Source organism: Ranitomeya variabilis, chromosome 1, assembly GCF_051348905.1.
Source record: "Ranitomeya variabilis isolate aRanVar5 chromosome 1, aRanVar5.hap1, whole genome shotgun sequence".
In the NCBI taxonomy this organism is placed as follows: domain Eukaryota; kingdom Metazoa; phylum Chordata; class Amphibia; order Anura; family Dendrobatidae; genus Ranitomeya; species Ranitomeya variabilis.
This window is the reverse complement of record NC_135232.1, coordinates 989,192,321-989,215,133: the sequence shown is the minus strand read 5'-3', so window position 1 is coordinate 989,215,133 and position 22,813 is coordinate 989,192,321. Positions and strand designations below refer to the sequence as shown.

Below are 22,813 nucleotides of genomic sequence, written 5' to 3'. Positions count from 1 at the left end.
ATTATACGTATAGATCTCCACAGTAAACATGATATGTATAGATCTCCACAGTGTATAACAAACGTATAGAATACTCAATAACAAGCCTATTCTTTTATCCAGAGATTTATTTTTAGATGTGTATCTAAATGTATGGTTTGGATTATTATAAAAGTTAGATGTAACTAAAAATCTTTTAGTCAATTGTTTTTCACATATAAAATCTAGGCTCTTCAGAAATCTATGCAGGTAAGCCTGAGTATACACAATGTCCTGCAGTATTTTCATGGCTTTTATTTGTGGTTTCCGTTTGAATCCCTGAAATCTGGGAATTATTTATGCCAATGGCTGAGCCATTCATCACAACGGGAAAGAGTCAAATGGACTCTGCTTGCTATACTTTGCACTGTTGCCTGTCTTTTCAGAGAGGCGAAAGAATGTAGTACCTTCTATGCTGAATATATATGGATATCTTATTACAATTTTGTAATTATCCTATGGCTGACTGCATAATGCTGTTTTACAACTATATGTGTATGAACAGTAGAATTGGCAGAACTACAATTACAGTGCATGAAAACTGATAGGAAGTGCGAAAGAAACAAATGGAAATAACCTGGATCAGCCAGAAAGATGATACAATAAAGATTTGTGCATAATTTAGGGGAGAATATATAAATTATAAGCCACTGTTACACTTAACATGCATCATCCCAGTGCATAGACTATTAACAGCAACATTAAGTTATTAAATGGCTGTAAAACAGGACATCACGCCCTGCACTCACAGATATCCAAATATAGGTTTTCCTGAGCCCCGTCCATATTTACAAACTTGGGTACAACGCCTGACAAAATTTCTTAAAGAGGTCAAATAAAGAAAAGTTACCCAAAATAGGAATTAGGGTGAAAAGTTATCTAAAACTTATTCTTTCCAATGAGACTTGCAAAGCTGGGAAGGAAAAGGAGGCACTAAGAACCTACCATGGAGATCTCAACCGGAAACTGTTCTTCCTTCTGCCGAACAGTCGGACAGGAAATGGGCACTCACAGAAGAGGTAACAAATGTATTTATCTCGCACTCTTCCCTCCGTCCCTCTAGCCCACAATCAATTTACAGGAGCACAAAAAGGTCAAATTGCATCTTGTCCTATTTTCAGCCTCTGTAACCACGTTTATTTCATGAAATGTCATGTCCAATTCTGCATAGTCTGCAGGAAGTGTTGTGCCATTTGCTTGTTTCTAGAATACAGCCTTCTATAAAAGACTACCTTCTTTCTCAATCTATGACCCTGCTGAGGTGTTATGGAAGCCCAGTTTGCTTTAATAGCAGCCTTCAGCTCATCTGCATTGTTGGGTCTGGTGTCTCTCATCTTCCTTTTGACAATACCCTATAGATTCTCTATGGGGTTAAGGTCAGGTGAGTTTGCTGGCCAATCAAGCACAGTGATACTGTTGTTTTTAAACCAGGTATTGGTACATTTGGCAGTGTGGACAGGAGCCAAGTCCTGCTGGAGAATTAAATCTCCATTTGCAAAAAGCTTGTCGGCAGAGGGAAGCATGAAGTGCTGTAAAATTTAATGGTTGACAGCTGTGCTGGCTTTGGTCTTGATAAAACACACACAGTGGACCTACACCAGCAGATGACATGGCTCCGCAAACCATTACTGATTGTGAAAACTTCACACTAGACCTCAAGCAGCTTGGATTGTGTGCCTCTCCACTCTTCCTCCAGTCTCTGGGACCTTGATTTCCAAATGAAATGAAAATTTACTTTAATCTGAAAACAACACCTTGGACCACTGAGCAACAGTCCAGTTCTTTTTCTCCTTGGCCCAGGTAAGACGCTTCTGGTGTTGTTTATTGGTCATGAGTGGCTTGACACAAGGAATGCAACACTTGTAGCCCATGTCCTGGATACGTCTGTGTGTTTGGTGGCTCTTGAAGCAATGACCCCAGTAGCAGACCACTCCTTGTGAATCTCCCCCAAATTTTTGAATGGCCTTTTCTTAATCCTTTCAAGGCTGCGGTTATCCCGATTGCTAGTGCACCTTTTTCTACCACACTTTTTCCTTCCACTCAACTTTCCTTTAATATGCTTGGATACAGCACTCTGTGAACAGCCGGCTTCTTTAGCAATGACCTTTTGTGGCTTACCCTCCTTGTGGAGTGTGTCAGTGACTGCCTTCTGGACATCTGTCAAGTAAACAGTCTTCCCCATAATTGTGGAGCCTACTGAAACAGACTAAGGGACTGTTTTTAAACACATAGGAAGCCTTTGTACATGTTTTTTTTTGTTAATTACTCTAATTTACTGAGATAATGACTTTTGGGTTTTCAATGGCTGTAAGCCATAATCATCAACATTACCAGAAATAAACACTTGAAATAGATCACTCTGTGTGCAATGACTCTATATAATATATGAGTTTCACTGTTAGTATTGAAGAACTGAAATAAATTAACTTTTTGATAATATTCTAATTTTGTGAGAAGCACCTGTATATTGTCATTTTTTACATTTTAAAAATTACAAAAAGGAAAATGAGCCAATGCAAAAGTTTAGTCACCTTTGGAGATTAGTTAGGGTTATGGCTTGTTCAAAAAACCTTGACCAGAAAACAGCAGCCATCTAGCACTGAAAATAAAAATAGTGGAGGCCCACAAAGCAGGAGAAGACTATAAGAAGATAGCAAAGCGTTTTCAAGTTGCATTTTCCTCAGTTCGAAATGTAATTAAGAAGCGGCAGTTAACAGGAAGAGTGGAGGTCAATATAAGGTCTGGAAGACCAAGCAGAATTTCACTGAGAGCTGCTTGTAGGATTGCTAGAGAGGCAAATCAAAACCCCCACTTGACTGCAAAAGACCTTCAGAAAGATTTAGCAGACTCTGGAGTTTTGGTACATTGTTCTATTTTTCAGAGACATCTGCACAAATATGGCCTTCATTGAAGAATCATCAAAAGAAAACCTCTCCTGCGTTCTCATCATAAAATTCAGGGTTAGAAATATGCAAAAGAACATCTAAACAATCCTGATACATTTTGGAAAGAAGTCCGGTGGACCGATAAGTTTAAAACAGAACTCTTTGGCCATCATGATCAAAAGGTATGGAGAAAAAAGGGCATAGAATTTCAGGAGAAGAATATCTCGCCAACCATTCAGCATGGGGACGGTCAATCATGCAATGGGGGTTGTATTGCAGCCAACAGCACTAGGAATATTTCACATGTAGAGGGAAGAATGGATTCAATTAAATTTCAACAAATTCTTAATGCACACATAACACCATCTGTAAACAAGCTTAAGTTCAAAAGAGGATGGCTTCTATGACTGGATAATGATCTTAAACACATGTCAACATCCAGAAACTGAAGGTTTTACAATGACCCTCACAGTCCCGATCTGAACATCATTGAAAATCTGTGGCTAGACCTCAAAATAGCAGTTAATGCAAGATGATCCGGGAATCTCAAAGAACTGCACGTGAGAATAGATGCAAATCCCTCAAAAATAATTGAAAGGCTCTTGGCTGGTCTCAAAAAAGTGTTTACCAGCTGTGATACTTTCAAAAAGGGGTGCTACTAGGTACTAACCATGTAGGGTGCCCAAACTTTAGCAATTTGTAAAATGTAAAAAAAAATTTTTTTGCCTAAAATATAGACAAAATGTGTCATTTTTAACCTTAGGCCTTTTAGAGATAATTTCATCCTTAACTTGCTTAAGTGATCATATTAACAGTAATTTTGACAAGAGGTGCCCAAGCTTTTACGTGCCACTGTATAAAAGAATGTTTAATCTGGCATAATACCTTGATCAATAATACTGAAAGCAGGCTAATCATAACGTACATGAAAAATAGAGTAGGAGAAAATCTGTAAAAAAATTACTGTAAGGAAAAATTTGGCACTGTCAATGTTAATAAACATTGCCTTAAAATTAGTCAAAAAGGTAGATCTGGCAGTGGCTTATGTTGTATAATGGCGCACCCTACTAGACAGACATTGTTAAACACTTTTCTCTTACCAAGGCTGAACTCGCATGTCCATGAAACATGGTCCATGTCGTGGTCTCCCAGTCCGAACTAAAATAGCCTCATAGGCATATAGACCAAATAGACGGGTGGAGAGACCAAACAGCCAGTGTGTACATCACTGTCCGCACACAGAAGTCTAAATTCAGCCTTAGATCAGCTCCTTGGCTGGTATGTCATTATTCTAGGGCAACAATTTGGAGCATATTGATAATTTATAAACCGCTCCTCTGTTCTAAACACCATCTAATGAGATTGAAAGAGTGTCTGGAAAAGATATCTAATTTTATGCAACATATGTACAATAGTTTCATGGCTTCGGTTGAGCCAGAAACCTAGTGCCTTTGGCTTTGTAAATCTCCTCTTTGCTTTTCTTTATGATGCAAATATTATATTGTGCCAAAAAAGATAAGAGATTTAGGCATTTTTCATATGGAGGGACTCTGCTGTGTTGACATCAGATCTACAATGTTTCGGAATTGGCACAAGTTGGATTTAATGACTGAAATGGTTAATAATTACATTTAGATTCACGGGATCGCATCAGTTTCCTGCATACGGCTTAACACTAGTAGTGAGCGAACCCTAAAGGTAAAGTTTGAGGTCCGTACCGGAAACAGTGGGCATGCACAGACCCCCGAACATGACTTCTCATGGAAGTCCTCGTTACTGTTCAGGTTTCGGCAGCCCGAACAAATCTTGTAAAAAGGCTGCAGCGCAGCCAATCAACAAGCTTTTCCAGAGTGGGCAGTCCCAGCTCCATCTCAGCCATGCCAAGTAGCATGTGAATCTGGTTGCCGAGAAGAAGGCTGACATCAGTAAGATTATCACAGGTCAGACCTGATGAACAACGGTAACTTTACTGACATCACTGTTTGCAGCGTGAGAAATTTCTCGGGATGTGAGCTGCGGTAACTTTACTGACGTCACCGCTCACTTGCTGATCAGAGGTGGTTCTGATGACGTGAGCTAGTTGTGTGAGACACAAGTGTAAAAAAGAATCAAAAAAATGTCCCAGCTGCTGCAACCTCTCGGGTTGATGGATTTAAAGTGGTCATATAAGGAGTAGGTTAATAACGGGTGATCTGCACAGCTGGAGCACATCAGATCAAGGAGTCAGAATCAAACAAAGATATTGACAGCGCAGTTTATCCTAGGTATTCCAAAGTATTACAATTCTTATTCAGAAGAACTACAATCTTTGTGTTCTCCTAAAGAGGAAGTGGTTAAACTTCAAAAAGCATAGAGAATAAAGTCGGTATAAACTAGGCACACAGCCTTGTAGGGTATAGAGAACAATGGCCTTTCTAATCGCTGCCTCCATTCTGCTGAAATGGAAGTTTAATCAGACATACTAATTAGAGTGTTCTGTGCACCCCGGGTGTGGCCAAGAGGCTCAGAGCATAGTTCCACGTACCCCAACTCTGGTGATTGACAGCCATTGTTGACCTGGAGAGACACTTGTGTGCAGACGGAATGCTTAACCAAACCAGCTCTGTCAATCACTAGTGAGGGAGGAGGGAGAATAACAAACCAGTGGTGGAAAAAGTGCACTAGCCACACCCACAGTGCACTAAGAACCTGATTAGCATATGTGATTAAACTCTAGTTTCTGCAAAATAGAAGACGCAATTAGAACACTAAAAGGTGCTATTTTTTGTAAGGGCTCTATACCCTACAAGGCTGCATGCCTAGTTTATACTGGAAGTTTGGACTGACAGACTACCATTACTGAATGATTCTGGCTGTCTTTCTGATAAACATAGAATATCAATAGTTGTCTTTTTGCCTTTAGGGTATGTGCACACGTCAGGATTTCTTGCAGAAATTTCCTGAAGAAAACCGGAAATATTCTTCAAGAAATCCGCATTTTTTTTTTTTTTGCGTTTTTTTTCCTGTTTTTTTCGCATGTTTTTTTTTTAGCATTTTGCAAGCGAAATTAGCTTGCAGAATGCTAAAGTTTTCTGACTGACAGGTTGGTCACACTTGTCAAACATACTGTTTGACAAGTGTGACCAACTTTTTACTATAGATGCTGCTTATGCAGCATCAATAGTAAAAGATATCATGTTAAAAATATTAAAAAAATAAAAAATGGTTATACTCACCCTCTGCAGACAGCCGATCTCCTCAGCGGCGTCCGTTCCTATAGATGGTGTGTGCAGGTTCTTCGATGACGTCGCGGTCACGTGACCGCGACGTCATCGCGGTCATCGCAGGTCCTTCACACACACCATCTATAGGAACGGAAGCGGCAGCATGCACCGCTGAGGCGGGAAGACTCCGGGGGCCATCGAAGGTGAGTATATGACTATTTTTTATTTTAATTCTTTTTTTTTTACCAATTATATGGTGCCCAGTCCGTGGAGGAGAGTCTCCTCTCCTCCACCCTGGGTACCAACCGCACATGATCCGCTTACTTCCCGCATGGTGGGCACAGCCCCGTGCGGAAAGTAAGCAGATCAATGCACTCCTAGGTGTGCGGAATCCCCGCAATTCCGCAAATTTAATGAACATGTTGCTTTTTTTTCCGCGATGCGATTTTTTCGCGGAAAAAAATGCAACATTTGCACAAGAAATGCGGAATACACTTAAAATAATGGGAGGCATATGTAAGCGTTTTTTTCGTGTTTTTATAGCGAAAAAACGCAAAAAAAAAAGCGAAAAATACTGAACGTGTGAACATGGCCTTACACGAGTTTAGTTGACATTTATCAGGTTTCTTGTTTTCCTTTCTCTGGATCAGCATTTTGTTGTTTTACACTCATATGATGTAATTGTAATTTTACCTTATCTTCTAGTATTTCCCTTATCTATTTACATTTAGTGGAGATAAGAAAATGTAATTTGCAGTTATATTTTATCTAAAGTGCTACCTGCAAATGTAAGTGCCTCCCCCAATCTCACCCCTCAGACAGTATACACAACTGTCAGCTTATACTTTGAGTCCAGTAGGGACCCCCTCTCTCCCACCTTTACACTATACTCTCTCCCATAGCACATTCTTTTTTTTCTATCTTGATGGGTTGCACAGGCAATTGAATGCCTAGAATGACTTCAGGACGAGGGAAACAAGGACAAGACAATTTGATTTCAACCTTAGTTCAGATCTACAATGATTTAAACTGTCAACAGCAGCCAATTGTTACTATACAATAATGCCAAATTCCTGTGTCTGCTGTCCGGATGATACGGGCGCACTATAGGGAACTGGAATGTTTCATTTGTCTCAAGTCCAAACCGCTGCTGTCATTGTGAGGGCCAGGATCCAGCCGGTAGTCATCAACCCTCTGGCAGAACTTATATTTAGACTATTGTATGCGGTGGCATTATGCAGCAAACACACCATATAAAATATTGCCTTTCATCTTTTGCATGCGGAGAAGACAAAAAATGTGTTGACTCATGTCTTCTGGGATGTGCAATAAAGAAAAGTTACTATTATGGAGCTCTGGATGGTTTCGCAGAATGAGAATATTTGGAGACTGCATCTGTTCAAGCAATGGAACTATGGGCACTATAAAACTCGTAAGACAGAATGGCCCTACTAAGGAAGGAAAATGAAAATAAATCAGAGGAATAAAGCAAAATTATTACCCATCCCATATCCACTGTACAGCCTTCTTTCGCGCTCCATGGTCTGTTTAATGACGGTCTCCCGGGAGCCATGCTGTCTCGCTTGTCTACCTTTGATGCTGTTATGCAATTCAATTTGTTCCAGCTCAGTATCGAACCGATGTAAATAGCTGAAAATGCAACGAAAATTACAAAGATGACGACCAGAATATCAGTCATTTTAACAGCACAAACAATGATATCAGCAAATCTGGTCTAGTATACGTTACTGATTGGCTCAGCAGGATCAGAAGAGCCGAGCAACTTCAGCAATGACGTCATTTTTATCTGAAGTTTATCTTTAAATTCGTGAGTCTACAGATATGATGCATCCAGAAGTTGCAAAAAAGAGGTTCATGTCATTCAGCACCTTCACTCACAATAATCGAACCTGACCTCTGTGGCTTCTCCGCTGCGGGCAGTCATGTTACATAGTTACATAGTTACATAGTTATTAAGGTTGAAGGAAGACTTTCAGTCCATCTAGTTCAACCCATAGCCTAACCTAACATGCCCTAACATGTTGATCCAGGGGAAGGCAAAAAAAACCCATGTGGTAAGAGTAAGCTCCACCATGGGGAAAAAAATTCCTTCCCGACTCCACATACGGCAATCAGACTAGTTCCCTGGATCAACACCCTATCAAGGAATCTAGTGTATATACCCTGTAACATTATACTTTTCCAGAAAGGCATCCAGTCCCCTCTTAAATTTAAGTAATGAATCACTCATTACAACATCATGCGGCAGAGAGTTCCATAGTCTCACTGCTATTACAGTAAAGAACCCGCGTCTGTTATTATGCTTAAACCTTCTTTCCTCCAGACGTAGAGGATGCCCCCTTGTCCCTGTCACTGGTCTATGATTAAAAAGATCATCAGAAAGGTCTTTGTACTGTCCCCTCATATATTTATACATTAACATAAGATCACCCCTTAGCCTTCGTTTTTCCAAACTAAATAGCCCCAAGTGTAATAACCTATCTTGGTGTTGCAGACCCCCCAGTCCTCTAATAACCTTGGTCACTCTTCTCTGCACCCGCTCTAGTTCAGCTATGTCTTTCTTATACACCGGAGACCAGAACTGTGCACAGTATTCTAAGTGTGGTCGCACTAGTGACTTGTATAGAGGTAAAATTATGTTCTCCTTATGAGCATCTATGCCTCTTTTAATGCATCCCATTATTTTATTTGCCTTAGTAGCAGCTGCCTGACACTGGCCACTGAATATGAGTTTGTCATCCACCCATACACCCAGGTCCTTTTCATTGACAGTTTTACCCAGAGTTTTAGAATTAAGCACATAGTTATACATCTTATTACTTCTACCCAAGTGCATGACCTTACATTTATCCCCATTAAAGCTCATTTGCCATTTATCAGCCCAAGCTTCTAGTTTACATAAATCATCCTGTAATACAAAATTGTCCTCCTCTGTCTTGATTACCCTGCAGAGTTTAGTGTCATCTGCAAATATTGAAATTCTACTCTAAATGCCCCCTACAAGGTCATTAATAAATATGTTAAAAAGAAGAGGGCCCAATACTGACCCCTGTGGTACCCCACTGCTAACCGCGACCCAGTCCGAGTGTGCTCCATTAATAACCACCCTCTGTTTCCTATCCCTGAGCCAGCTCTCAACCCACTTGTGACTGCAAGTATGCAATATGCACTCTTCCAGCCACATTCTGACTAGACGTGCGTTGCTCCGCTCAATTCACCTGCATAGAGATCTCCGAGATCTGCTATTGTACAGGCGCGGGTGGCGCCATCTTGGAGGAGGAAATTTATTTTTTTTCTTGTCCAGTAAGATGGCGCCACTGGCGCCTGCACAATAGTACTGATAACAGATGACTGACCCGAGAGTGGACTTTTTTTTGTGGAGTAGCTATTTTTACACTTGCTCAATAACAACAATAATACTTATTAACTGGACACTAAGCATGCGATTATGCTGGCTACGGCTGGTACCTGCCTGCAGATGGGTTTTTTGTTTTTTCTTCATTATGTACAGGTATTCATTATGTAAACTAAGGGTCAGTGACCTGTCAGCAGTATGCAGTATGAATATCTAATCAGAGCACCACACGAAGACCCCCAACAGGCCGCCCCGGGGCACGAGCATGTCATTAACTCAAAACTGAAAATAAACATTAAACAACAACCAAGGTATCATTGTAATCAGTATACCGGCGCCGACCTGACACTGTCTGTAGGTTACTGTGCACAATCCTGCTGACAGGTTCCCTTTAATAACAAACCAGCTGTCAATTGGATGTACTGGGTGTAATGCCGGATTTCCTACCTCTCGATCAGCTCGCATGCTTCCTTTTTACTGTACTCAGCCTGGTTAGGATCAAGATGACTTTGAAACCATTCCAGTTTTTCACCTACGTGAAATTAAAACAGCCATGGTCATTAAGTAACTCAACACACATTTATTCATCTGTGGCGACATCTCGATGGTGTGTGAAGGTTCCTACAGTTTTAACGATATTCTTCCCTTCCATTCTATAATTGTTGCCCGAATATCAGCAATCAGTATTTCAGCAATTGGTTTTAGCACAGCTGAGCGTTAGTATCACTGCTCCATGCCCAGAGTTCCTGAATTTGTATTGATGTGCAGTACTCCTATGTGACTGCTCTCGGCTCCTGCTTGCTTTATCCTTCTCCCTCCTTGTGGACAGATCACGGTTAGATGTAAGGCTTGACGTGTCGTCAGAGACAGAAGGGGAAGCTCATGTCACCGAGACCAATACAATCTGAACTTCAGAAAAGATTAGAAATAAAAGGCCGACTTGGTTTCCAGAACCAGTGACATTCGCCCATGAGTCACATTTCACATTGCTGGTGGTTGACAGAACAGACACATTTAAAGGGAATCTGTGAGCACAACTTACATAACCCCCCAGGAAGAAGCAACAAGCAAAACGCGCGTTGGGGCTCAGAACTGCACAGCCAGGTAGTGAAACCCTATCCAGCCTATGCACTAAAGGTACCTTCACACTCAGCAACTTTACAACGAGAACGACAACAATCCGTGACGTTGCAGCGTCCTGGTTAGCGATCTCGTTGTGTTTGACACGCAGCAGCGATCTGGATCCCGCTGTGATATCGCTGGTCGGGGCTAGAAGTCCAGAACTTTATTTGGTCGTCAGGTCGGCGTGTATCGTCATGTTTGACAGCAAAAGCAACGATGCCAGCAATGTTTTACATGGAGCTAACGACCTGTGAGAACGATAAGTGAGTCACCGTTACGTCACAGGATCGCTCCTGCATCGTTCTGGAGCTGCTGTGTTTGACGTCTCTACAGCGACCTAAACAGCGACGCTGCAGCGATCGGCTCGTTGTCTATATCGCTGCAGCGTCGCTGAGTGTGACGGTACCTTTATACTTTCTGTCTATCAGCTATTTGATCAGTGGCCACTGTGCCTTTTAGTGTGCATTTGCTGTTGGCACTGTATTTTACCACTTTTGGTCCCTGTGGACACATACATAGTTTAGCACTATTCAAGCACTTTAACAATTTAGCTGTGTGATTTAGCACCTAATCCAACTGTTAGGCCCATCTCTGGTTTACTTAAGTCTATTGACAGCTGCTAGGTTGTCTCCTCTGTGCTAATTAACCCTTAGTATTATAGTGTCTGTATGGCACCCTCACATTCTATTGCACACTTATAGAAGCCTTTTTATTATTATTATTATTATTATTATTATTATTTATTTATATAGCACCATTAATGCCATGGCGCTGTACATGTGAAAAGGGGTTACATACAGGGTTATAGATATCGTTAACAGTAAACAAATTTACAGTGACAGACTGGTACAGAGGGGAGAGGACCCTGTCCTTGCGGACTTACATTCTTCGGGATAGTGGGGAAGAGACAGGAGGTTGGTGTGCTGCAGCACTGGTGGTGGTGAGGCGGCAGCTCGGGTGGTCGTGGCAGCAGCTCGGGTGGTCGTGGTGGCAGCTAGGGTGGTCGGTGAGGTGGCGGCAGCTCGGGTGGTCGGTGACATGGCGGCAGCTCGGGTGGTCGGTGACATGGCGGCAGGTGACATGGCGGCAGCTCGGGCGGTTGGTGAGGCGGCAGAATGGTTATTATAGGCTGTAGGCTTTCCTGAAGAGATGGGTTTTCAGGTTCCGTCTGAAGGATCCGAGGGTGGTGGATAATCGGACGTGTTGAGGCGTGGAATTCCAGAGGATGGGGGATATTCGGGAGAAATCTTGGAGGCGGTTGTGTGAGGAACGAATAAGTGTGGAGGAGAGAAGGAGGTCTTGGGAGGATCGAAGATTACGTGAGGGAAGATATTGGGAGATTAGTTCAGAGATATAGGGAGGGGACAGGTTGTGGATGGCTTTGTAGATCAGTGTTAGTAGTTTGAACTGGATTCGTTGGGGAATTGGGAGCCAGTGGAGGGATTTGCAGAGGTGTGAAGCAGGGGAGTAGCGAGTAGAGAGAGGTGGATTAGCCGAACAGCAGAGTTGAGGACAGACTGGAGTGGTGCAAGGGAGTTAGCGGGGAGGCCACAGAGGAGGGTGTTGCAGTAATCGAGGCGGGAGATGATGAGGGCATGCACAAGAGTTTTAGTAGATTGCGGGCTGAGGAAGGGACGGATTCTGGCAATATTTTTGAGTTGGAGGCGACAGGAGGTGGCAAGGGTTTGGACGTGCGGTTTGAAGGACAGGGCAGAATCGAGAGTTACCCCGAGGCAGCGGATTTCAGGTGCGGGAGAAAGTGTGATGCCGTTTACCATAATAGATAGATCAGGTAGGGGGGATACGCGAGATGGGGGAAAGATGATGAGTTCGGTTTTGTCTACACTGAGTTTTAAGAAGCGAGAGTTGAAGAAGCCTTTGGCCCCATTTAGCTACCTTAGCCTATGGTTATACAAGACCAATTTTAATACTTTAGCACTTGTGAGTTCCAACTGACACTATCTGAACACAGGATTTTTTTCACTATTTATGTATGATCTTCTTCGTGTACAATCTAAGGGTACCGTTACACAAAACGATTTACCAACGATCACGACCAGCGATACGACCTGGCCGTGATCGTTGGTAAGTCGTTGTGTGGTCGCTGGAGAGCTGTCACACAGACAGCTCTCCAGCGACCAACGATGCCGAAGTCCCCGGGTAACCAGGGTAAACATCGGGTTACTAAGCGCAGGGCCGCGCTTAGTAACCCGATGTTTACCCTGGTTACCATCGTAAATGTAAAAAAAAAAAAAACGTACATACTCACATTCCGGTGTCCGTCAGGTCCCTTGCCGTCTGCTTCCCGCACTGACTGAGTGCCGGCCGTAAAGTGAAAGCAGAGCACAGCGGTGACGTCACCACTGTGCTCTGCTTTTACTTTCCGGCCGGCAGTCAGTCAGTGCGGGAAGCAGACGGCTAGGGACCTGACGGACACCGGAATGTGAGTATGTACTTTTTTTTTTTTTACATTTACGATGGTAACCAGGGTAAACATCGGGTTACTAAGCGCGGCCCTGCGCTTAGTAACCCGATGTTTACCCTGGTTACAAGCGAACACATCGCTGGATCGGTGTCACACACACCGATCCAGCGATGACAGCGGGAGATCCAGCGACGAAAGAAAGTTCCAAACGATCTGCTACGACGTACGATTCTCAGCGGGGTCCCTGATCGCTGCTGCGTGTCAGACACAGCGATATCGTATGGATATCGCTGGAACGTCACGGATCGTACCGTCGTAGCAACAAAAGTGCCACTGTGAGACGGTACCCTAAGAGGTTCTGTTTATTTTCCTAAACCATGACACTGATCTCTTAGGGTACCGTCTCACAGTGGCACTTTGGTTGCTACGACGGCACGATCCGTGATGTTCCAGCGATATAGTTACGATATCGCTGTGTCTGACACGCTACTGCGATCAGGGACCCCGCTGAGAATCGTACGTTGTAGCAGATCGTTTGAAACTTTATTTCGTCGCTGGATCTCCCGCTGACATCGCTGCATCGGCGTGTGTGACGCCGATGCAGCGATGTCTTCACTGGTAACCAGGGTAAATATCGGGTTACTAAGCGCAGGGCCACGCTTAGTAACCCGATGTTTACCCTGGTTACCATTGTAAATGTAAAAAAACCCCCACATACTCACATTCCGGTGCCTGTCACGTCCCCGGCGTCCGCTTCCCTGCACTCCTCCTGCATCCTGTGTCAGCGCCGGCCGGCCGTACATCAGAGCACAGCGGTGACGTCACAGCTCTGCTTTACGGCCGCGCTTACACAGGATGCAGGAGGAGTGCAGGGAAGCGGACGCCGGGGACGTGACAGGCACCGGAATGTGAGTATGTGGGGTTTTTTTTACATTTACAATGGTAACCAGGGTAAACATCGGGTTACTAAGTGCGGCCCTGCGCTTAGTAACCCGATGTTTACCCTGGTTACCCGGGGACTTCGGCATCGTTGGTCGCTGGAGAGCTGTCTGTGTGACAGCTCTCCAACGACCACACAAGGACTTACCAACGATCACGGCCAGGTCGTATCGCTGGTCGTGATCGTTGGAAAGTTGCTGAGTGTGACGGTACCCTTAGGATTGGTATACCTCCCACACAGGCAGTATATTTTGCAATTATATCTCCTTTAAATGTAATTTTTCTGTAAAAAAAAAAAACCCTATATTTATATTTGTTTCAATAAATATTATTTAATTTTATTTGGCATATGCTTCCTTGCTCTTGTAAGACTGTTACACATGGAAGTATTTGTGTGGTTGTAAAAGTGTTTGTCAATTAAAGGGGTTTTCCATTTTAAGAAAACCCCGCCCTAAGGCTCAGTTTGTGCTAAAGATAATAAACTGCGCTTTACATACTCTCCCTGGGTCCAGCTCTGAGCCTGTCACTGCCCCAGCATCTGTTATTGTCTGCAGTGCCGCTGTCACCTCAACAGCTTTGTAGTCAGTGAGTCTGGCAGCTCTGCCTGTGCAGACGGCACCAACCAGCACTGATGGGCTGCAGCACTGGTCACAAGACGTGAGCACTGCAGACAATGACACTGAGGCCGTAACGGAGACTCAGCACTAGACCCAGGGTGGCTGAGTAAAGCACTTTTTTTTTTTTTTTTTTTTTAAACAAAACTGCGCCTGGGAACAGGGTTTTACGAAAAAGGAAAAGCAAGTTAAACAATAATTATAACTTTTTTGTAGAGATCCTATGTACTCTTTCCCAATGATAGATGTCCTCGTATGTCGTCCATCAGATGCAGCTGTAGGGAAAAGCTGAACCTATCAGCAAGGACAACAGCTTGGTCTGATTGTTGTCATTTCAGCGTTTAATTGTCATGGTCAATCTCTGACAGTGGTATTTCAATGCTTGTTAGTTAGCGCTGTATGCTAAATGTTTACCAATGCTGCTGCCACCATTTTTGCACTCCCATGAAGCACCGTCTGTTCATTTTCTTATATAATTCAAAATAGTGCAAGCTATTAAACAGGTTCACGCTCCTAGGAAGACTAAAAAATAAAGAACTAGAAAAAAAAATAAACAAATAAGCTAAATTTTGCAATAGTAGCAACTTATATGTAGGATTTTTTTCCTCTTGTGCATTTAGACTAAATTATAAATAAATGCAAAAGCAATGAATGCCCCTCCTAAACGGCTCAGTGTACATCCTAAAACAGAATTTAGGTGTCCAGTATCATGGTCTGAATACAGATTGTGATGCTCAGACGTACGAGTTCAGTTCACGTCATCAGCAGCCGCCTGGAAATTGCAGACACTACTTGCAGCCTTACGTGGCCATACAATAGATGAATGGCTAATGAACCCACGGATATCAGCTAGACCAAAGCAACCAGCTCATGTGCATGGGAGTGCATGCGTATATAGAGGCTGGAAGGAGCAGTCCGAAGCTACGATTTGGCTAACAGTCAGCCATTGTTGTGGCTCGGTGGTCTGCACTGTACCCTTTCAGCTGGGGTCCTGGGTTCACATCCCAGAACAACACATGTACAGAGTTTCTATGTTCTCCCCGTGTTTGCGTGGGTTTCCTCCGGGTTCTCTGGTTTCTTCCCACACTCCAAAGACAGACTGATAGGGAACTTAGATTGTGAGCCCCAATGGGGACAGTGATGAGGTCTGTAAAGTGCTGAGGATTTAATGGGGATATAGAAGTACCACAAATAAGGGGTGTGTGGACACCTTTACACTGCGGTCAAAGGGCAGCTTGCATTACACAGTCGCTAATAACACAAAGTATATTTTACTTACGCAGAATGCTTAACTTTAAGGCTTTCTCACTCTTCAACCTTAAAGAAGAGAAAAAGGCAGTCAATGAATATTCTTACAATTTGGTAAATCTCACATGGGGTAAGAGGCAAGAATCAGAACATTTATGGCTCATGGACAAAGTGCTGCCTAATCTCATTTTTTTTTACTTGGTTCTACAAAAATTGGAGCAGAAAGCATAAAGCAGAAATCTGCATGACTTCATTTTCTTGCACAGGTATCACAATGAACCAGATAAGGTTTTGTATTCCCGCGACTTTACAGCCATAATGTCTGGATTATAGACACAGCCTGAGGATGGGAGACTAGGCACTGAACAATTAGAGACTATAGTACGGGTACTTACTTCTCCTTCCTGTCCTGCTTGTGGCCTTCTCGCGTTAACTGAGCAGCTTTTCTGCTATACGGATGGATGACTTTCTTTTCCGCTTTACCTTTATTTTGTGCTGCTTTCGGCTGCAATAAACAATCATCACATTAGAATAATAATTTACAATGGCTAAAACTAGTGATGAGCGAACGTGCTCGGACAAGGCGTTATCTGAGCATGCTCGTGTGTGAACAGTATCTTCGGAGTGCTCGAAAAATATGTTTGAGCCCCCGCGGCTGCATGTTTCACGGCTGTAAGGCTATGTTCACACATTGCGTTTTTGATGCGTTTTTTTCCGCAGGCAAAACCTGCTTTCTTAGCAGTAAGAAACTTGCTTCAAAAAAGCAGGTTTTGCTTAGTTTTTGTTGTGATTCTGGTGCGTTTTTTCCTGCATTTTTGTCAGGGTACATTTGTCTCTTGTGCATGCTGATGAAGTTTAGTGCATAAAAAAATGTGATTCTACTTCATCAGGTTTTGGCACCCAAAAAGCAGTAAAAACTGATATCTGTGTTTTGTCAGTGTTTTCTGCATCACCCACTGCTTTCAACGCTGAAAAAATGCTGAAAGAAGTGACATGCTGCATTTTTGCAAAAACAAAAGGTATTGCACAAAATACTGAAGACACCCAAAAAAATAAGCTGTGTGGATGAGATTTCGGAAATCTCAGACTTTGCTCGTACTGTAAAACGCAGCTGAAAATTTGCATTAAAAAAACACTATATATTAAACACAGTCTTAGAAAAAAATTTTTTGGCAAAACGTCAGATACTGTAATAAATACACACTACTACTTGAATACAGAGTAGAAAGACGAAACAGCAAAATAATTAAAATATTTGTAAGTTTATTGAAAGATGATTAAAAACATGTAAAATACCAAAAATAAGCTATAAGAACCACACATGACAGAGCACACAGACAGGGACTTCTGAAAAAATCAACATACATGTACCAAGCCAGGTATGCTTGGAAAATTAATGCCTTATGAAGAGCGTATTTATGAGCAGATAAATATAATTAACTGTGCTGCCAATTCTATATAACACTTAATTATATGTGCAAAAATTGCTACATGAAGTGCCAATTAATAAATACCTATGTATATACAAAAAATGATAAATGTGGACTTGTAAATGACCTAAAGTGTCCTAGTGCAAATTACATGTATATGTAGCTAGTTGATAATCATAAAGTGCTGGATGCTCAGTGCAAGTGCATAATGTACAAATGTGCCATTACAAAATTATAACAAAATAGATCTAGCATAAAGTGCTAAATGTTCAGTGCAAGGGCATAATATACACAGATCCAGCATAAGGTGCTAAGTGTTCAATGTAAAACACATGCTATACACGTGTGTCACCGCAGAGTAGCCACAATAAGGATCCAATCTAAGGTGCTGAGTGCTCAGTGCAAATATATAACGCACAAATGTGCTACTACAGGATTATATCAGCAAGGATCCAGCTTACCCCGTAACACGTAATGTAGCAGAAACATGTAACCATACCTGGCTATAAATAAGCACGGTCCCAGATTATGCGTGTGCTCTCACCCCGACAGCGCCGTTTCGCTAAGAGAGGAAGCATTAGCGAAACGGCGCTGTCGGGGTGAGAGCACACGCATAATCTGGGACCGTGCTTATTTATAGCCAGGTATGGTTACATGTTTCTGCTACATTACGTGTTACGGGGTAAGCTGGATCCTTGCTGATATAATCCTGTAGTAGCACATTTGTGCGTTATATATTTGCACTGAGCACTCAGCACCTTAGATTGGATCCTTATTGTGGCTACTCTGCGGTGACACATGTGTATAGCATGTGTTTTACATTGAACACTTAGCACCTTATGCTGGATCTGTGTATATTATGCCCTTGCACTGAACATTTAGCACTTTATGCTAGATCTATTTTGTTATAATTTTGTAATGGCACATTTGTACATTATGCACTTGCACTGAGCATCCAGCACTTTATGATTATCAACTAGCTACATATACATGTAATTTGCACTAGGACACTTTAGGTCATTTACAAGTCCACATTTATCATTTTTTGTATATACATAGGTATTTATTAATTGGCACTTCATGTAGCAATTTTTGCACATATAATTAAGTGTTATATAGAATTGGCAGCACAGTTAATTATATTTATCTGCTCATAAATACGCTCTTCATAAGGCATTAATTTTCCAAGCATACCTGGCTTGGTACATGTATGTTGATTTTTTCAGAAGTCCCTGTCTGTGTGCTCTGTCATGTGTGGTTCTTATAGCTTATTTTTGGTATTTTACATGTTTTTAATCATCTTTCAATAAACTTACAAATATTTTAATTATTTTGCTGTTTCGTCTTTCTACTCTGTATTCAAGTAGTAGTGTGTATTTATTAAAAAAAACACTGAAAAAACACAATATGTGAACACAGCCTTAGACCAGTGTTCCCCAACTCCGGTCCTCAAAAGCCACCAACAGGTCATGTATTCAGGATTTCCTTAGTATTGCCCAGGCGATGGAATTCTTGCCTATCCAGGTAATTATCACCTGGGCCATACTGAGGAAATCCTGAAAACATGACCTGTTGGTGAATCTTGAGGACCGGAGTTGGGGAACACTGACCTAGACAAATACAACACATGCCCGGATTGCCTGTTTGTTAGATCTAAACACATAGTTTGGTTGAATGTGCATGATTTCAGTGGGGAGTGGAGATGAAGCCCCCACAAGACACGTTAGTGGCACCTTATCTCCAGGGTGATGTCTGATCCTTCACCCTTCCATCATCAGTTGGGAGGCCCCCATACACATTGGTCCAGGCAGAATGGGTGGGTTTGACCAGCTTTTCTCTAATGTGAGGGTGCATTAGAGAACATATTGCCCTTTTTACCATCGCCTCAGCTAATACATATTTTGTCATATTCTAAAATAGTTTTAATAGACACAGAAAAGCAATTATCTAAATTCTGTGGGCGGCTATACATTTTTCGAGTGTCTGCTAATTGATATACCGTAGTCTGATGATTATGTAAAATAATTAGCCAATTTGCTTCTCTTGTCCCAAACATTCAGAGACTGAGGTAACGGAATGACAGTGAGCAGGATCTCTTTCTTACGGGAGGAGGACGGAGCTGAAAATCGGCTCACATTTCTCTAAATAACCAGATGGCTTATTGGCAATGAAGTCTATTATTTCAATTCTTCTGACCTGCAGGAGAGGTCCTACAATCCTGCGCCTCTAAATTGGAAGCGAGCCCCTCAGGCAGCGAGCTAGCTTATGTGTGCAACGTAGATGAGAAAACGTGCGCTGCTTTGATTTATCGTACTTGTTAGCTGCTAAATTTAGAACTTAGATACATTTCCATGGAAACACATTCTGATAGATTCTAACAGCTAGCCTTCATCTAGGACATAAAAACTTCAGGACAGCTGTCGGAGAACATCCAGGTGTACATAAAAATCATAAAAACATGGTTTGTACAACATGAAACAACAAGAAAGTTAAAGAAAAAAGTTTCCATATATTCAAGTATAAGCAGAGTTTTTCAGCACATTTTTTTATGCTAAAAACGCCCTCCTTGGCTTATACTTGAGTGAGGGTCCAGAAAATGGAGGGGGAGCGGCAGCGCAGGAGATCACAGGAGGAAGGAGCTGGCTGCTGCGGCTAACTCCTGCGCAGTGAATATTCATTTCTCTGTAATAGCGCGCACAGGGTCCGAGCAGCCGCTGGCTTGCTGCAGGATGCAGGCGGTCACGTGTGCCCGCTACTTAAGAGAAATGAACATTCACCTGTCTCCACCCCCATGGAGTATGGGATCACGGCACTGGTAGTGATTAACAGGGTCATAAACATACAAACTTAACCCCTTTACCCCCGAAGGTGGTTTGCACGTTAATGACCAGGACAATTTTTACAATTCTGACCACTGTCACTTTATATTGTAATAACTCCGGAACGCTACAACAGATCCTACTGATTCGGAGATGGTTTTTTTCATGACATATTGTACTTCATGATAGTGGTAAAATCTCTTCGATATAACGTGCGTTTGTTTGTGAAAAAAAAACAGAAATTTGTCCAAAATGTGGAAAATTTCGCAATTTTCAAACTTTGAATTTTCATGCCCTTAAATCACAGGGACATATCACACAAAATATAGGCGATTCTCTCAAAATTAGAATATCATAAAAAAGTTAATTTATTTCAATTCTTCAATACAAAAAGTTAAACTCGTATTATATAGTCATTACAAACAGAGTGATCTATTTCAAGTGTTTATTTCTGGTAATGTTGATGATTATGGCTTAAGGCTCCGTCTCACATAGCGAGATCGCTGCTGAGTCACAAGTTTTGTGACGCAACAGCGACCTCCATAGCGATCTCGCTATGTGTGACACATACCAGCGATCAGGCCCCTGCTGCGAGATCGCTGGTCGTGTCAGAATGGCCTGGACCTTTTTTTGGTCATTGAGGTCCCGCTGACATCGCTGAATCGGTGTGTGTGACACCGATCCAGCGATGTCTTCACTGGTAACCAGGGTAAACATCGGGTTACTAAGCGCAGGGCCGCGCTTAGTAACCCGATGTTTACCCTGGTTACCAGCGTAAATGTAAAAAAAAACAAACACTACATACTCACCATCTGATGTCCATCAGGTCCCTTGGCGTCTGCTTCCTGCTCTGACTGAGCCGCCGTAAAGTGAGAGCGCAGCAGTGACGTCACCGCTGCACTCTGCTCTCACTGTACGGCGGCTCAGTCAGATCAGGAAGCAGACGCCAAGGGACCTGATGGACATCAGATGGTTAGTATGTAGTGTTTGTTTTTTTTTACATTTACGCTGGTAACCAGGGTAAACATCGGGTTACTAAGCGCGGCCCTGCGCTTAGTAACCCGATGTTTACCCTGGTTACCCGGGTGCTGCAGGGGGACTTCGGCATCGTTGAAGACAGTTTCAACGATGCCGAAGTCGTTCCCCTGATCATTGGTCGCTGGAGAGAGCTGTCTGTGTGACAGCTCCCCAGCGACCACACAGCGACGCTGCAGCGATCAGCATCGTTGTCTGTATCGCTGCAGCGTCGCTGTGTGAGACGGGGCCTTTAGAGCCAATGAAAACCCAAACATCATTATCTCAGTAATTTAGAAAAATTAGGAAAAAAAACACCTGAAAGGTTTCCTAAGCATTTAAAAAGGTCCCTTAGTCTGTTTCAGTAGGCTCCACAATCATGAGGAAGGAAGACTGCTGACTTGACAGATGTCCAGAAGGCAGTCACTGACACACTCCACAAGGAGGGTAAGCCACAAAAGGTCATTGCTAAAGAAGCCGGCTGTTCACAGTGTGCTGTATCCAAGCATATTAATGGAAAGTTGAGTGGAAGGAAAAAGTGTGGTAGAAAAAGGTGCACAAGCAACCGGGATAACTGCAGCCTTGAAAGGATTGTTAAGAAAAGGCCATTCAAAAATTTGGGGGAGATTCACAAGGAGTGAGCTGATGCTGGAGTCATTGCTTCAAGAGTCACCACACACAGACGTATCCAGGACATGGGCTACAAGAGTCGCTTTCCTTGTGTCAAGCCACTCATGACAATAGACAACTCCAGAAGCGTCTTACCTGGGCCAAGGAGAAAAAGAACTGAACTGTTGCTCAGTGGTCCAAGGTGTTGTTTTCAGATTAAAGTAAATCTTCATTTCATTTGGAAATCAAGTCCCAGAGTCTGGAGGAAGAGTGGAGAGGCACACAAGATGCTTGAGGTCTAGCGTGAAGTTTCCAAAATCCGTGATGGTTTGGGGAGCCATGTCATCTGCTGGTGTAGGTCCACTGTGTTTTATCAAGACCAAAGTGAGCGCAGCCATCTACCAGGAAATTTTAGAGCACTTCATGATTCCCTCTGCCCACAACCTATTTGGAGATGGAAATTTCATTCTCCAGCAGGACTTGGAACCTGTCCACATTGCCAAAAGTACCAATACCTGGTTTAAAAACAAAAGTATCACTGTGTTTAATTGGCCAGCAAACTCGCCTGACCTTAACCCCATGGAGAATCTATGTGGTATTATCAAGAGGAAGATGAGAGACACCAGACCCAACAATGCAGACGAGCTGAAGGCTGCTATCAAAGCAACCTGGGCTTCCATAACACCTCAGCAGTGCCACAGGCTGATCGCCTCCATGCCACGCCGCATTGATGCAGTAATTGATGCAAAAAGAGCTCCGACCAAGTAAATAGTGCATTTACTAAGCATACATTTCAGTAGGCCAACATTTTGGATTTTAAAATCATTTTTCAAGCTGGTGTTATAAATTATTCCAATCTGAGATGACTTTTGTGTTTTCATTTGCTGTAAGCCATAATCATCAACATTAACAGAAATAAACACTTGAAATAGATCACTCTGTTTGTAATGACTCTATATATGAGTTTCACTTTTTGTATTGAAGAACTGAAATAAATTAACTTTTTGATAATATTCTAATTTTGTGAGAAGAACCTGTAGTTAAATAAATAACATTTCCCAAATGTCTACTTTACATCAGCACAATTTTGGAATCAACATTTTTTTGTTAG

General features: G+C 42.5%; 1 protein-coding gene across 1 annotated transcript in view; it reads right to left on the bottom strand.

The window, feature by feature from the left end:
* TMA16 (translation machinery associated 16 homolog) overlaps positions 1-22,813 on the bottom strand; it is an 89,672-nt gene that overhangs the window by 32,275 nt on the left and 34,584 nt on the right. Inside the window, exons 2-5 of the mRNA XM_077279449.1 lie at positions 16,226-16,335; positions 15,862-15,899; positions 9,930-10,014; positions 7,608-7,756 (exon numbers count right to left, since the gene is read on the bottom strand). Coding sequence (XP_077135564.1) covers positions 7,608-7,756; positions 9,930-10,014; positions 15,862-15,899; positions 16,226-16,335 — 382 coding nt within the window. The remainder of the gene's footprint in view (positions 1-7,607; positions 7,757-9,929; positions 10,015-15,861; positions 15,900-16,225; positions 16,336-22,813) is intronic.